The 14,558-nt window shown below is 43.5% G+C and overlaps 1 protein-coding gene across 1 annotated transcript; it reads left to right on the forward strand.

Moving 5' to 3' along the window:
* Positions 1–10,171: 10,171 nt before the first annotated feature.
* On the forward strand, positions 10,172–11,089 carry Or12j2 (olfactory receptor family 12 subfamily J member 2). Its single transcript, NM_001000232.1, is given in 1 exon segment — positions 10,172–11,089. A coding segment is annotated over 1 exon segment (918 nt).
* Positions 11,090–14,558: the final 3,469 nt, after the last annotated feature.

The raw sequence follows: 14,558 nt of genomic DNA on the forward strand, positions 1-14,558 counted from the left end.
CTCTGTGGCTTCAAGATTTTAGCTTGACCTCTCATGGTCCAAACCCTGCAATAAGTGTTCCTTACTGCTGAACCATCTTTCCAGCTACAGAACAGTATTTTAAAGATTCATTCCAGTTCTCATGTCCGTGTAACAAGTACTTTGCTCTTTTTTATTTTAGTGAGCACTAAGTTCTAAGGCTACAGCACACTTTATTATCCAGCTTCCATAGATAATTGTATAAATCCTCTTCTGTGCTTTTCTTTCCTCCTAGTGACTGTGAATGGCTTTGTGGGGTCTCAGGGTGTGGTTCGCTGAGTTTTGTAGCAAAGATTTTATTGGGGTTTTACTCTTCACCCTCAGCAACAGTGAATGGGGTTTCTGCTGGTATTTACCACCACCTACAGCCATTGACAGAAAGAGGCTCAGAACTGAAGCCTAATCATCCCTAACTCCTGCTCAGCTCCTGAGAGACTCCCTGCTGCTCCTGGAGTGACTCTGACATTGGGGATGGCCTGCACTGCCTTCTTTACTGCAGAGGAGCAGCCCTACCAACTACCCCAACTACTGCTTCACACATTGTTCTGCCCCCATGCTCATTAACACCCCTGTTGAATTATTTGTTGTGTGGCTTAGGAAGGCAGTACTTAAATTCTAAATATTTAGGCATTTCCCAGCTGGCACTGTTATTGATTGCAAAGAGTCATGGATTTGGCTTGGTCCAGCTTCTTTGGAGTCTGTTGCTCTTGGAGAACCATGTGCCTTTCAGTTCCTGAGTATCTGAGGCATTTCCACAGGCAGTGAAGCATTCAGACTCTGTCCCTAAAAGTCTCAACAGGACAATTACATTAATGTTGTATACTCTGTATAGCTTGCAAACAGTGTATCCTGACAACTACAATTATATTCTTCCTGGCAACTGCCATTATACACTGTTCCTTATAGGGGTATACAAAATCTGATTGTAGTAAACTTGTCTCATCCTCAGTCTTTCTGAGACCCCTCCATCCTTGTCTCGTTTTTATATGTCGCTCACATCACAGATCAGAATATCCTGGCTCAGTATGTAACTGCTGGTGCTTACAATTGGCTTTAATTCTGTAACTCTCTCTCTCTCTCTCTCTCTCTCTCTCTCTCTCTCTCTCTCTCTCTCTCTCTGTGTCTATATAGATATACATACATACATACATACATACATACATATATATAATATCACTTATACCCTTTTAATTGTGTTGAGATTTATTTTATGGTCGAGCATGGGGTAAAAGTTCAGAGAGACCTCATAATGTCCCTGTGTCCTGTCATTGTGTGTGGCGCTCATGCACTACTCTGGAGGTTGAAAGTCCTTGCTGTTGTCTCTCTTCTTGTTCTGTTCATTACTGAGAGGATTGAGATAGCCAACTGTAATGAACCAGTTTACTTTGTCTTGTACTTAAATAAGTTTCTCTTCCTGTGTCTAATAGTTCTGTTGCTTGGGACAGACATGTTTTAGGTTTTTCTGTTACACTCACTATTTCTCATCAAGAAATAACGTCCAAACATGCTACTAACTTCTGCTCTGAGATTAACAATATTTGATATTGAAGCAGTTATTTGCTCTAGTTTTCCTTCAACTGTTAGTGTGGTATATTTTTTCATTATTTTACTTCCAGCCTAATTTATTTCTATATTTTAAGTATATATTTCTGTAGGCAACATATAGCCTGATTATGCTTCATTCTGCAACCTGAAAAATATGCAATAGCTGATTGAGATATTCTGATTGTATTTACTGTGGTCATTTCATTTATAAAAGGTAACTTTGTTGTGTATAGAAGCCTGAGTGATTTTTTTCAGTATTCAAAAGTTGCTGCTGTTTTTTCATGGTAAGAAACCTGTCTTTCTTTTTCTGTATATGACATGTATTACAATAGCCTCTTTTTGAAATTTTGTATTCTTTATGAGTTCACATCATGCATCCCAGTCTGACTCATGTCCCCATCCCTTAGTAACCACCTTCTGTCCTTGCACTCTCCCTTCCCCTCAGTAGGAAAAAAAGACAAAAAATCTTACTATGGAAACTTCAGTGTGTCACAGCATATCATACAGTATACTCTTTTGCTCAAATTTTTTTTTTAGTCATTGATCTGGTTGAGGCCTCTGGCTTCCACAAATACTGGATCCTCACTGGGATATCCTGTTGTTGCCCTGTGTCATGGATCTGTAGGACCAATAGATTTACACGCTCTAGCAGTTTATAGATGGGGTAGGCATTGGGTGGGGCAACTCAAATCCCTGGATCTGGGCCTGAGTAGCAGCTGAGTTGGGCTTTCCCTCACCTATATCACCAAGACAAGTTCTCCAGAACCATCTTCCCTGGCTTACTCAGGAAGGGGTGGGACCATTTCTCCTGCTTTCATGATCTCAGAACCAGCTGTCTTGCCTGTCAGAGGTGGCAAGATGCCAGGGATTGGGAGGGCATCTTTCTCTCTCCCATACTAACTCACAGCAGACATCATAGGCATAGGAAGCTCTCTCATGTTTGTGTACTTGGGGCTAGTTCATTTGTACCCCAGCCAGCAGGGCTACCTCTACTGTGCTGCCCAGGCAAAGTTGGGAAAGGGGAAGGGGGACTGAACTCTGGAGTACTGCAGCCAGTAGAGGATGGGCCAGGTTTACATAGCCCTGGACATGAATATGGTTCTAGGCACCATCCCAGATTAGGGACATCCCCATGGCCTTAGGTGGTAACATGGGTCACTGATATCAATATAGACCCTGTGCTCCTGCATGGCCAGAGACCCAGACATGCACTTCACCATGGCCTCAGGTGGCAGGGCAGATTACACACATCAGACTCTTCCTCACTATTCTCTCATCTCCAGTAACATCTGTCCTCATCGTGCTCAAACTGTTCTGTTTCTCTTTCCCATCTCTCTACTACATATACATTGTGAGTAGGTCTCTGGGTATCTTCCTGCAGTGATACAATCTTTTTTTTTAAATCTTTATTAACTTGAGTATTTCTTATTTACATTTCGATTGTTATTCCCTTTCCCGGTTTCCAGGCCAACATCCCCCTAACCCTTCCCCCTTCCCTCCTATATGGGCTTCCCCTCCCCATCCTCCCCCCATTACCACCCTCCTCCCAACAAACAGTGAAACAATCTTAAGAGGATCTGTTCCTTGACTCCAGTGGTGTTACTCAGTATATACGATACCCCATGTTGAGTATAAACCAGGCCTGATTGTTTTAGCTTCTGTGACCAGTCAAGTTTGAGTGCATTGAAGGCATATGGTGGTAGACTGGACTGAATATATGCTACCAGAGATGTGACATAATAGGAGAGACTGTTAAAGCATCATCTACTCATTCCAAATTCTCAAGAGGGTGGCAGACCAAAGAAAGATTCTGTCAAGGCTAGCTTGGTGAATGAATGCTTTTATGGGTAGCTGCATTAATCAAAAGTCCCACACCTAGTTAATTTTGTTATTTATACATGTTAGCATCTCTAAGATTTGTATAGATAGGCAGAAAAGGCTGGTGATTGAATTTCCAGGAGGGCACCCTTTGACCTTTTCCGGTGAAGAGTGAAGAATGTCAGCCCCATTACTACAGATCTAGTTCCATGCTCTATCACTCTGCTCAGTTCATTGCCATTGCTGTAGGCCAAACTCTCAATGGGTCATTGCAGCCACTGTGCTTCAGAGTGGCAATAGATGTGTCAAGCTTTACAAGAGAAGGCTATATTACTTTCTCTCACATATCATCTCCCATTACAGCAATTGTGATGGGATTCAGAGGCTAAGTAATGGCCTTTACAATTTCATGGGGTTAGGTAAGGATTGTTTTCAAGAAGCAAAGGATATTCTAGATACATAAAATGTTCTCATGGAGGTTATAGGGAGTGTGGAAGTATTACTATTCAACAGGTTATAAAGTGTATGAAAGGTTTGATGCCTCCTGTATGTGCAGGAATGGGCTAATTTTCTTCACTGATGAAATTATAAACAGCAGGGAAAATGTGATACTGGAAATACTGGGGAGTCCACGTGGAGCCATAAAATAATTTAGGGAAAGTAGGAGTCCCTCTTTTGTTTTAAATATTATTAACACATTAACTTAAGAAATAATTCACCACCTTCAGCTGGACAATTCATATGTAAAAGTCAGGAAAATTTCCTGGTTTACAGCCACCATAAAAGTCTAGATTTGGGGGTTGGGAATTTAGCTCAGTGGTAGAGCGCTTGCCTAGCAAGTGCAAGGCCCTGGTTTCTGGCTCTGTAACCAAATCCCATGAGAGAGAGAGCTGGACTCTCAGAAGTGTGGACAATCCTGAGAGCTCAGGGGAGACCACCACTTCTGATCATATTCCTGGCCCCAGAGGAACCCACCTAGAGCCCTCTAGACACAGGAACCTATGAGCAGTCAGGGACAGGGTCATTCTGGTCTCTGCCTGTGCCCAGAGCTGAAAGCCAGGCACCAGGAGTACTGACACACCTGAGAGCAGAGATAAGACCACCATTACTGCCCCAAGGGAACCACCTGGAACCCTCAGTGCACAGAAACGCAGGAGCACTCAGAGGCAGGATACTTCCAGTTTTTGCCTGTGCTCAGAACTGACCTGGTCCCAGAGCTCTCTGTACACAGATTCTGCTGGGAGAAAGCCAGTCTCCAGGAGTGGTGACACATGGGCTTAGAGGAGGGTCAAGCCACTTTCAGAGACAGCAAGACCAGCTAACATCAGAGACAACCTGATGGTGAGAGGCAAGCACAGGAAACTAAGCAACAGAAACCAAGACTAATTGGCATCATCAGAGCCAAGTTCTACCACCAAAGCAAATACTGGATATCTAAACACACTGGAAAAGCAAGATTTGGATTTAATCTCACATCTCATGATGATGATAGAGGACATTAAGAAGGACATAAATAACTCCCTTATAGAAATACAGGACAACACAGGTAAACAAGTAGAAGCTCTTAAAGAGGAAACACAAAAATCCATTTAATAATTACAGGAAAACACAAGCAAACAGATGAAGGAATTGAACAAAGCCATCCAGGATCTAAAAATGGAATTAGAAACAATAAAGAAATCACAAAAGCAGACCACCCGAGAGATAGACAACCTAGGAAAGAGATCAGGAGTCATAGAAGCAAGCATCACCAACAGAATACATGAGATAATAGGAGAGAGAATCTCAGGGGCAGAAGATACCAGAGAAAACATTGACACAACTGTCAAAGAAAATGTAAAGTGCAAAAAGCTCCTAACCCAAAACATCCAGGAAATCACAGACATAATGAGAAGATCAAACCTAAGGATAGTAGGTACAGAAGAGAGAGAAGATTCTCAAATTAAAGGGCCAGTAAATATCTTCAACAAAATTATAGAAGAAATCTTCCCTAACCTAAAAAAAGAGATGCCCATAAACACACAAGAAGCCTACAGAACTCCAAAGAGATTAGACCAGAAAAGACATTCCTCCCATCACATAATATATAAAACACCAAATGCACAAAACATAGAAAGAATATTAAAAGCAATAAGAGATAAAGGCCCTATAATAATTACACCAGGGCACTCGATCGATAGGTTCCCCCCCAGTCCAGACACTGCCTGGACCTGAAGGGAATCGGTCAACAGTTCTCTGAACCAAAACCCCATGGGAGAGAGAGGTAAACCTTCAAAGGGCAGTCAGGCCGTGGAGGCCAGAAGAGACTACACTCTGCCCACATTTCTGACTCCAGAGGAAAACACCTAACACCATTTGGGGACCCGGTGCACGGGGGCTCCCGGAAAAGGCAGCGCAGGCCTTCCTGGTTGCCACCCTCACGGACAGCTCAAAAGCATTTCGATTGTTGTTCCCCTTCCCGGTTTCCGGACCAACATCCCCCTAACCCTCCCCCTCCCATTCTATATGGATGGTCCCCTCCCCATCCTCCCCGCATCACCCCTCCCCCCAACAATCACGTTCACTGGGGGTTCAGTCTTAGCACGTGTCTTTTTTATATGTTGGGGCATCTTGTGGGTATATGCCCAAGAGAGGTATAGCTGGGTCCTCAGGTAGTTCAATGTCCAATTTTCTGAGGAGCCTCCAGACTGATTTCCAGAATGGTTGTACCAGTCTGCAATCCCACCAACAATGGAGGAGTGTTCCTCTTTCTCCACATCCTCGCCAGCATCTACTGTCACCTGAGTTTTGGATCTTAGCCATTCTGACTGGTGTGAGGTGAAATCTCAGGGTTGTTTTGATTTGCATTTCCCTTATGACTAAAGATGTTGAACATTTCCCTAGGTGTTTCTCAGCCATTTGGCATTCCTTAGCTGTGAATTCTTTGTTTAGCTCTGAACCCCATTTTTACTTTTTTTAAATTTTCTTTATTAACTTAAGTATTTCTTATTTACATTTTGATTATTATTCCCCTTCCCAGTTTCTGGGCCAACATTCCCCCAAACCTCTCCCCTCTCCTTCCATATGGGTTTCCCCTCCCCATCCTCCCCCCATTAACATCCTCCCCCCAACAATCACATTCACTGGGGGTTCAGTCTTGGCAGGACCAAGGGCTTCCCCTTCCACTGGTGCTCTTACTAGGATATTCATTGCTACCTATGAGGTTGGAGGCCAGGGTCAGTCCATGTATAGTCTTTAGGTAGTGGCTTAGTCCCTGGAAGCTCTGGTTGGTTGGCATTGTTGTTCATATGGGGTCTCAAGCCCCTTCAAGCTCTTCCAGTCCTTTCTCTGATTCCTTCAACGGGGGTCCCATTCTCAGTTTGGTGGTTTGCTGCTGGCATTCGCCTCTGTATTTGCTGTATTCTGGGTGTGTCTCTCAGGAGCAATCTACGTCCGGCTCCTGTCGGCCTGCACTTCTTTGCTTCATCCATCTTGTCTAATTGGGTGGCTGTATATGTATGGGCCACCTGTGGGGCAGGCTCTGAATGGGTGTTCCTTCTGCCTCTGTTCTAAACTTTGCCTCCCTATTCCCTGCGAAGGGTATTCTTGTTCTCCTTTTAAAGAAGGAGTGAAGCAGCTGTTTGTGTGGGCCTATGTCCTGAGACCACTGGGCAGGTCGCTTGGAGCAGAAAAGTTGGTCTTACCTGTGATCCCGTGGCTCAAGTTTGCTCGTGGCGGGTTGCTTTTGAGCTCTCTTTGAGGGCGGCAACCAGGAGGGCCTGCGCTGTCTTTTCCGGGAGCCCCCGTTCAAGGTGTCCCATATAGTGTTAGGTATTTTCCTCTGAATTCAGAAATGTGGGCAGAGTGTCCTTATATTGCATCTTTGTATCAACATATGACATGGTATTTGGAATTGAAGTTTTGATCACAGACATAGGAGAAAGTCGAGCAGTTAGAATGCATGGCTAAAGTGCTTACATCACCAATGCAGCCTCTCCCTCACTGTGCTGGCCATGCCTCATTCATTTTGCAGAGTAGGGAGGGTCCTAGTGAGGCAATCCCAGGAGTGTTCCCAGATTCCTTTGGGAAATGGTTCATGGCTGTGACCAGAAAATTGTGATTAATCACAAAGATGACTAGACCACAGGCTGAGATCATGTGCACTGGCGCACAAAATTCAGTGTACATATGTTGGTAGTGTGGAGAATGTAGAGTAGACAGAAGCAGGGAAGGGCTGGAGGAAGATGGTAGACTAATACACCAGCCCTTATTCCTTCAAGCAGCTCAATGAGATGTAATTGGGCATGAATCAGTTTACTGAGACAAGGGGTGTTTGTTGTCAAGGTCCAGCCCCAGCCTGGAGATGTGCCCTGGCCAGAGCCCAAGTGTCAGACAAGGTCTGTAGTTTGCTATGACCATAGAAGATCCAGCTAGCCATATTGCAACATAAAATGGTTCTTGTGCCTGAAGGCCACAGCAGTCATGTGACCTTTCTGGGGGAGAGAGCAGCTTCCTGGACCCAGACCAGCACTAGTCTAGCACAATTTGCTAAGGGCAGGCCACTTCGGGTCTGGGATGGGATGTTATCGTGGTTAGATGAAGTTTGCTTTTGCTCACTGAGTGAGGAAAGTGGACATGAAAGAGCCAAATTCTGACAGCTGCTCCAACCCAAGGACATTATCCACTTAGAGTGGATGAAACTGCATGGTGACCAGTGATAGTCAGTACCAGAGGACAGCAGACAGGGCTGGGGAAAGAGCTCTGACCTCGGCCTCTCAATTGTTTCTATCTGGAAAGAGGGGCTCTTAGAGATTGGAAAATTGTGGTTTTGGGAGTTAATTGGCTCAAGGCACAAAAGTCATCACCTGATTGCTCGAGTGTTCCCTCTGTCCTCTGCTGCCACTGGTGATATTGGTAGACAGCAAGTCCCTGGGTAACAGGACAGACAAGCTGCTCTTGGGTCACCAGTCCTACAAGTGTGTATTGTGTTGTCTGAGAAGAGGCTTGGTCATCTCCCCAGCCAGTCCTGCTCAGTAAGCCACTGTGGTTCTGCCTAATTGGTCTCTCAGGGACTGGCTCCTCCCTGTGAGCACTTACCTCTTCTATAATAGAGGACACAAGGCTCCTGGTTCTCACACCAACAGCCTAACATCCCCTTTATATTTAGAGATGTCACACACACTTTTTAAATGTTTTTAATATAATCTGGTTCTAATGAAAGTTGATGTGTGTGTGTGTGTGTGTATGTGTGTGTGTGTGTGTGTGTGTGTGTGTGTGTGTGTGTGAGAGAGAGAGAGAGAGAGAGAGAGAGAGAGAGAGAGAGAGAGAGAGAGAGATATGCTAGAAGAAAATTTCTGGAGAGGACACCTGGGAAGTTTCTTGCTGTAGGCTTACCATGTGAGTTTCATATTGAGTGTACTTGTACATGCATTTGAGTATTAATGACCATGTTTTGGTAATAGGTATCAGTTATGAAATCATTTTAGCTGTCATTTTTGAGACAGATCTGAAAGTAACTGAAAAAAAATGAACTACTTGGATACATCATATCATAATGGCTTCTCAGATCTTACCTTTATCTGTTTCTGTTTCTGCCTCTTTCTCTCAAGTTTTTTGGGTGTTCATTTTTTTTCTTTATTGGCACCTCTATGTCTTGCTTTATATCTATGTTTACTACATGTATATATGTATATGTATATTTATTTATATGCCTCTCTCTCCCTCCCTCTCTCCCTCCCTCCCCAGCTTTGTGTGTGTGAGAGAAAAAATAGTTTTGTCTCTCCCCATCTTTGCCTCACTGCCTTTATATCCCCATGTTTACGTCTCTTTCTAACTCTCTTTCCTCACCTCTTCTTTCTTTCCCTGTTACCCGTCTCAGTTTTCATGTTCAAATGTATAGCAAGCATCTCTTGAGCCAGGGAGCTCATTCCACAGGGTATGGGTCTGGTGTCATCTAGCCACCCGTACCATGACACAGCCTTGTAATAGTAAGATAGGTGTATCTACTTTCCAAACATTGCTAGAGGTAGGTATGAGAGTTGAGGTCTAAGCCCAAACCAGGAGATTGTGTGATATAATGCTGGCTATATATAGATACATGAAAAAATAATTTCTAAAGTGAATATAATCTAGTGAACTATCTGAAAAGGTAAACTCTGAGCTCCAGTGCTTCTAAATTTAAGCAGTAGTTTATATTAGAGGCTACACAGTACTCTTACCTCACTGCTTGGAGGTTGGCACTTAGACATTCAAGCATACTCAGCCATAGAGTTTTGGCTCTGAGAAAATATGTGGCTGTGGCACACACATGGATGACTATCGTTTGTGTAGGTGAGTGCACCAGTCAGCCCCCCACTTGGGGAAGACTTTGGTTGATGGTGTTTTACATGCCGTCTTCCTTCTTCCTTCTCTGTTCTCACTCACTGTCTGAGAGCTCTTGAGTTTGAAAATGACCACATCTCTCCCATGTTACCAGGACAGACTGATGTCCATCCCGAGGACTACTCCTGGTCCTGCTCCATTCTCCTTAAAGTTTGTGGAAAGCACACTCCCAATGGAGAAAGTTCCTGCACCTCTAAGGTTTATGAGTGGCCACATCAGTCTCCTAGAAGTACTGCATCTAGAATGAAGCCTGCAGCCTTGGCTGGCACAGAGCTCTATTCTTACCCCATGTAATATTGAGGTTTGGACTCTAGGTGAGTCTCACCACATCTGAGTTGGTACAAACTGGAGCATGTCTTTCATTTTCAGATACTATCAGAGCTTCCACAGAAAACCCACTGCCCCTGAATCCTGAGTCCTCTCCAGCTTTATGATGAATGGGACACTGGTCACTGAGTTCTTCATCCTGGGATTCTCAGAAATGCCTCACCTTCGGGTACCACTTCTCCTCAGCTTCTTCTGCCTATACATGGCTGCAATCTCAGGAAACCTGCTTATTATGGTGACAATCAGTGCCAGCCCAGCCCTGCATACCCCTATGTACTTCTTCCTGGTCAACTTGGCCATGGTGGATATCCTCTGCACCTCCACCATCCTACCAAAGCTACTGGACAGCATGATGGCAGGGAGGAGCATCTCTTATGGGGGCTGCATGGTCCAGCTCTTCTTCTTCACATGGTCCCTGGGGGCAGAGCTTCTGCTCTTCTCAGCTATGGCCTATGACCGCTTCGTGGCCATCTGCTGTCCCCTGCACTACAGTGCTTGGATGGGCCCTAGGGTATGTGCATTCCTGGCTGGCCTTGTCTGGTCCATCAGCATAACTAACACCAGCGTGCACACAGGCCTGATGTTGCGTCTACCATTCTGTGGCTCCAATGTGATAGAGCACTTCTTCTGTGAGATTCCCCCACTGTTGAAACTCTCCTGTGCTCCAACACAATTGAATGAGGCCATGGCCTTTGCTGCAGATGTGTTCCTGGCTGTAGGGAACTTCTCTGTGACAATCCTCTCCTATGGCTTTATTGTGGTTAGTATCCTGAGGATCCGTTCAGCTGAAGGCAAGCGACGTGCTTTTTCTACCTGCTCTGCACACCTCATTGTGGTCACCATGTACTACTCCACTGTCATCTATACCTACATTCGCCCTGCATCCAGCTACTCACTGAACAAGGATAAGGTGGTGTCCATCATCTACACCTCGGTGGCACCCACCTTGAACCCCCTCATCTACACTCTGAGAAACAAGGATGTCAAAGTTGCACTCCGGAGACTTCTATCCTGCTCCTGAGCCTTGCCAGCACCAGTGCCTTCAGATCTATAGGACTAGGAGATCACAGGTTTGGTAGAGGTATCTGTGCCTTTCCTGAGGACACATTCTGTTGAACCACAAGGGACAAGTATTCAATTGTTGCCCTTCATAGAGGAGAAGCCCTGAAGAAGTACTTGATACCTTGTAGGATCATGGAGTATCTAGGAGGTTGTGGATCTCAGTGGTTAAATCCCCCAAAACATCGAATGTGGATGCAGCCTATTCCTAGCCCTTTCTGCTTACAGCAATCAAATGAGCCAGGAGTTTTGGGTAGATACTGCCTTATGCCTGTGATCACTTTTTACCCACAAATGTTACTCAGCCTTGGTTGTGACTGGCATGTAGGCAGGGTACCTGGGGGCTTAAGGGATTCTGGGAGTTTAGGACAATTGATATTACTATAAGTGAAATATCTGAAAATTTTTATTTCCTTTCACTTTTTATATACCTCTGAAAGGGATTTTTCAGGAAGATGCTTGCTACGCTGTGGGCATTCTGTGGCAGTGTGTGGTAAGATAAGGCCTGCTTTTGCCTTCCATCCTGTCCAATATGAACCATCAATGTTTCGGAGCAGCTTTCCTGGCAAAACTGGCAGGAAGGTGTCAGCAGAATTTTGCTAGATGTTTCAGGGTTCTTGGTGCCAGGGCCTTTCCACTGTGAAGTAATGCAGCAGGGGTGCTGTGTGCTTGGAGGCATGTTGTTTAAGAGGATGTGGCCAGAAAAGGAACTGTGAGAGGGAACATAACTGTTGTCCTTCAGCAGCTATTGACTTTTTGAAACATTCAGAAACCTTTAATGGACGATCCAAATCCTCACTTCTGCTCTGGGCTGTCTTAAGTTCATGAGCTACACTATGATGACATTTTGACCACTTTGTCTCCTCCTGGTTGACTCTTGTTCCCTTCAATGATGCTTTTATTCTCCTTGCAATATTTATTGAATTAACTAATAATTATTGTATTTAAAATTATTTTTAATTTTACATATGTATAGTATTTTTATTATGTCCCCTTCTCCTTTCAACCCTTTCTATGACCTCTTCCTTTCAATTTCACGGCTTCTTTTTCTTTATTTAAGCTGCTTTTACATATACATGAATAAATATGCAAATAAAATATACTAAGTTAATTTAGTATTATTCCTATTTATATGCATTTAGAGCTGACCACTTGGTACTAGACAACCCAGTAGGGGTCTAGTCTATGGGGAAGGCTCATTCTCTTTGTGTGAAGTTATTAATTGTCTATAGCCATTCAGCTAGCATCCATGCTAGCATGCTAACTGGAGTTGTCATTGTTCAAGTCTCTTTAAGTGACCATATTATTGAAGTTTCATGGATATAGCTTCCTCAACTTATGTTAATGTTGCAGCAAACTTGTTCTTCTGGGTCATAATTTTGCCAGTCCTCTGATGTTTCTTAGGATTTAGACATGAAGGTTGAGCTGAAGATAAATACATTAGGCAACTCACAGTCAGTTGATCTCTGTATTTTGATGAGTTGTGACTTTCTCTATTGGTCTCTGCTGCAAAAAGAATCTTCGTTGATGAGGAGTGGGAGCTACTGCTTGTATAAGGATATTATGATGACTAATGTAAGAGATCATATTGGTTTGGGAAAGTAGCATTAGTAGGTTCTTTTCTATGTCTGTGACCTGTCCAATAAGAGGTAGTTGGCTAGATTTATAGTACCAGGCATTTTGTCTTCTGAGTAGACCGTAAGTCCAATTAGACATCTGTTAGTTATGACCCCTATATAAGTGCTACTGTTGTATCTTTAAGAATATCTTATTATGCTGTTACTTGCTGTGGTTCACATGTATCACAGTGGCAAAGACCTTCTTTGCTTTTTTTCTTTGGCAGCCTCTATATCATCTGCAAAAAGAAGTTTCTCTGATGAGAGTTGAAGGATGCTCTAATCTATGCATATAAAACTAAGAACTTAGAAGGCAGCTTATTACTGTGTATATTTAGTAAAATAATGTTAGATTCTCCCCTAAGGAAGGGTTTTGGTCCAATTGATGGTGTCAGCTGTGAGTTTCATCCTGTGGAGTAGGTCTTAAATCCAGTCCTAAAGTGACTGGTTACTCCTATAGCATTCATAACATTTTTTTTACCAGTGGATACCTTGCCTGGACATTCATTGTAATTCACAGGATTCACAGATAGGCAAGTCCTTTGATTACTTTTCTTTCCTAAGAGTACCATAGAACCTTCTAGCATCATGAAAGCTACCCAGTAGGAATAAAGTTTCTAGGTCAGTGCCATATTGATTTCTTCATGCCCAATGACTTAAGTATGTTGTATCTTTGGTAGTAGGGTCCACCAAGTTCTGGATGATAAGCAAGAGCAATAATGATATCCTGTAGTATGAGAAGTTATATGACCCCATTGACCAGCAAGTCAAAAAGAGGTTATTTATGCTTGGCACTGGCCTTTCAAACTTGAAAACCTATGGTATCTGGGAAAAGCATTGTCTCTCTACTATAGTAATTCCACTTGAGCATCTTTAATGTGTGTATATATCCATATTTTGGAAATTTCTGAAGTAGTAAGTTTACATATGGCTTTTCAAATGTCTTTAGTTTTAGATATCCCTGCACATTGTAGACTTAGATTTTTCAAAACTTATTTTAATTATGGTTCTTTAATTGCTTCAACCTCCTTTTTAGCCCACCAATTACCAGAGGCGGGGAAATAGAAAGATTAATAGGAAATGAGGGTTGTGAACCTGTTTAGAAATAGTTCTTTGGGGAGATTCCAGTCTTTTTTGTCAGCAGGCCAGTCCACTAGCAAAACACCAAACACATCGCTAGTGGCTGTCCAGTCTACTTGGCAAACACCAAACGCAAATCAGTAGCTTGATCCAGAAGAAATCATGAGGCTTAGCCAGTTGGCTGAGTCTGCAGAAGTAGCAAGAAGCAGCCAGAATAACACTGGACATTCATTGGTGTGTTTCTCACTACAAAGTCATGACAAAGATCGGTGAAGAAAGGAAGGTGAACCAATACAAGAGCGCCCTCAGTGAGGACCAGCCTCAGAGAAGCCTAATGAAGCTAGTAAAGATTTGCAAGGTGAATCAATGCAAGAGGGTTGTCTACTCTCTGTTGGGTTATACTTATCCTCTTTCCAAACATCACATGTCCTCTCAAGCAACTGCTCCAGCAAAACATCACATGCTTTTCACCAGGGAGTTTCCAGAAAAGCACTACATGTCTGTTCTCAGCAAAACATCCTCTCACGTGTCTGCTTCAGCAAAATATCCTCTCAAAGACAGTTTCCAGAAAAACATCACAACCCAGCAGAGTCTTCTACAAAGCTGGAAATTCCCATTTCGCCCCATACTCCTTCTGCTACTTGGTCCTCTCATGTCTAATCCTGTATAAGCTTCCTCTTCCATTGTTTCCCCTCCCCCTTCATATTATCTGCATTCTTTCCTTTTCATGATATT

This window comes from Rattus norvegicus, chromosome 1 (assembly GCF_021556685.1).
Source record: "Rattus norvegicus strain SHRSP/BbbUtx chromosome 1, alternate assembly SHRSP_T2T, whole genome shotgun sequence".
In the NCBI taxonomy this organism is placed as follows: Eukaryota; Metazoa; Chordata; class Mammalia; order Rodentia; family Muridae; genus Rattus; species Rattus norvegicus.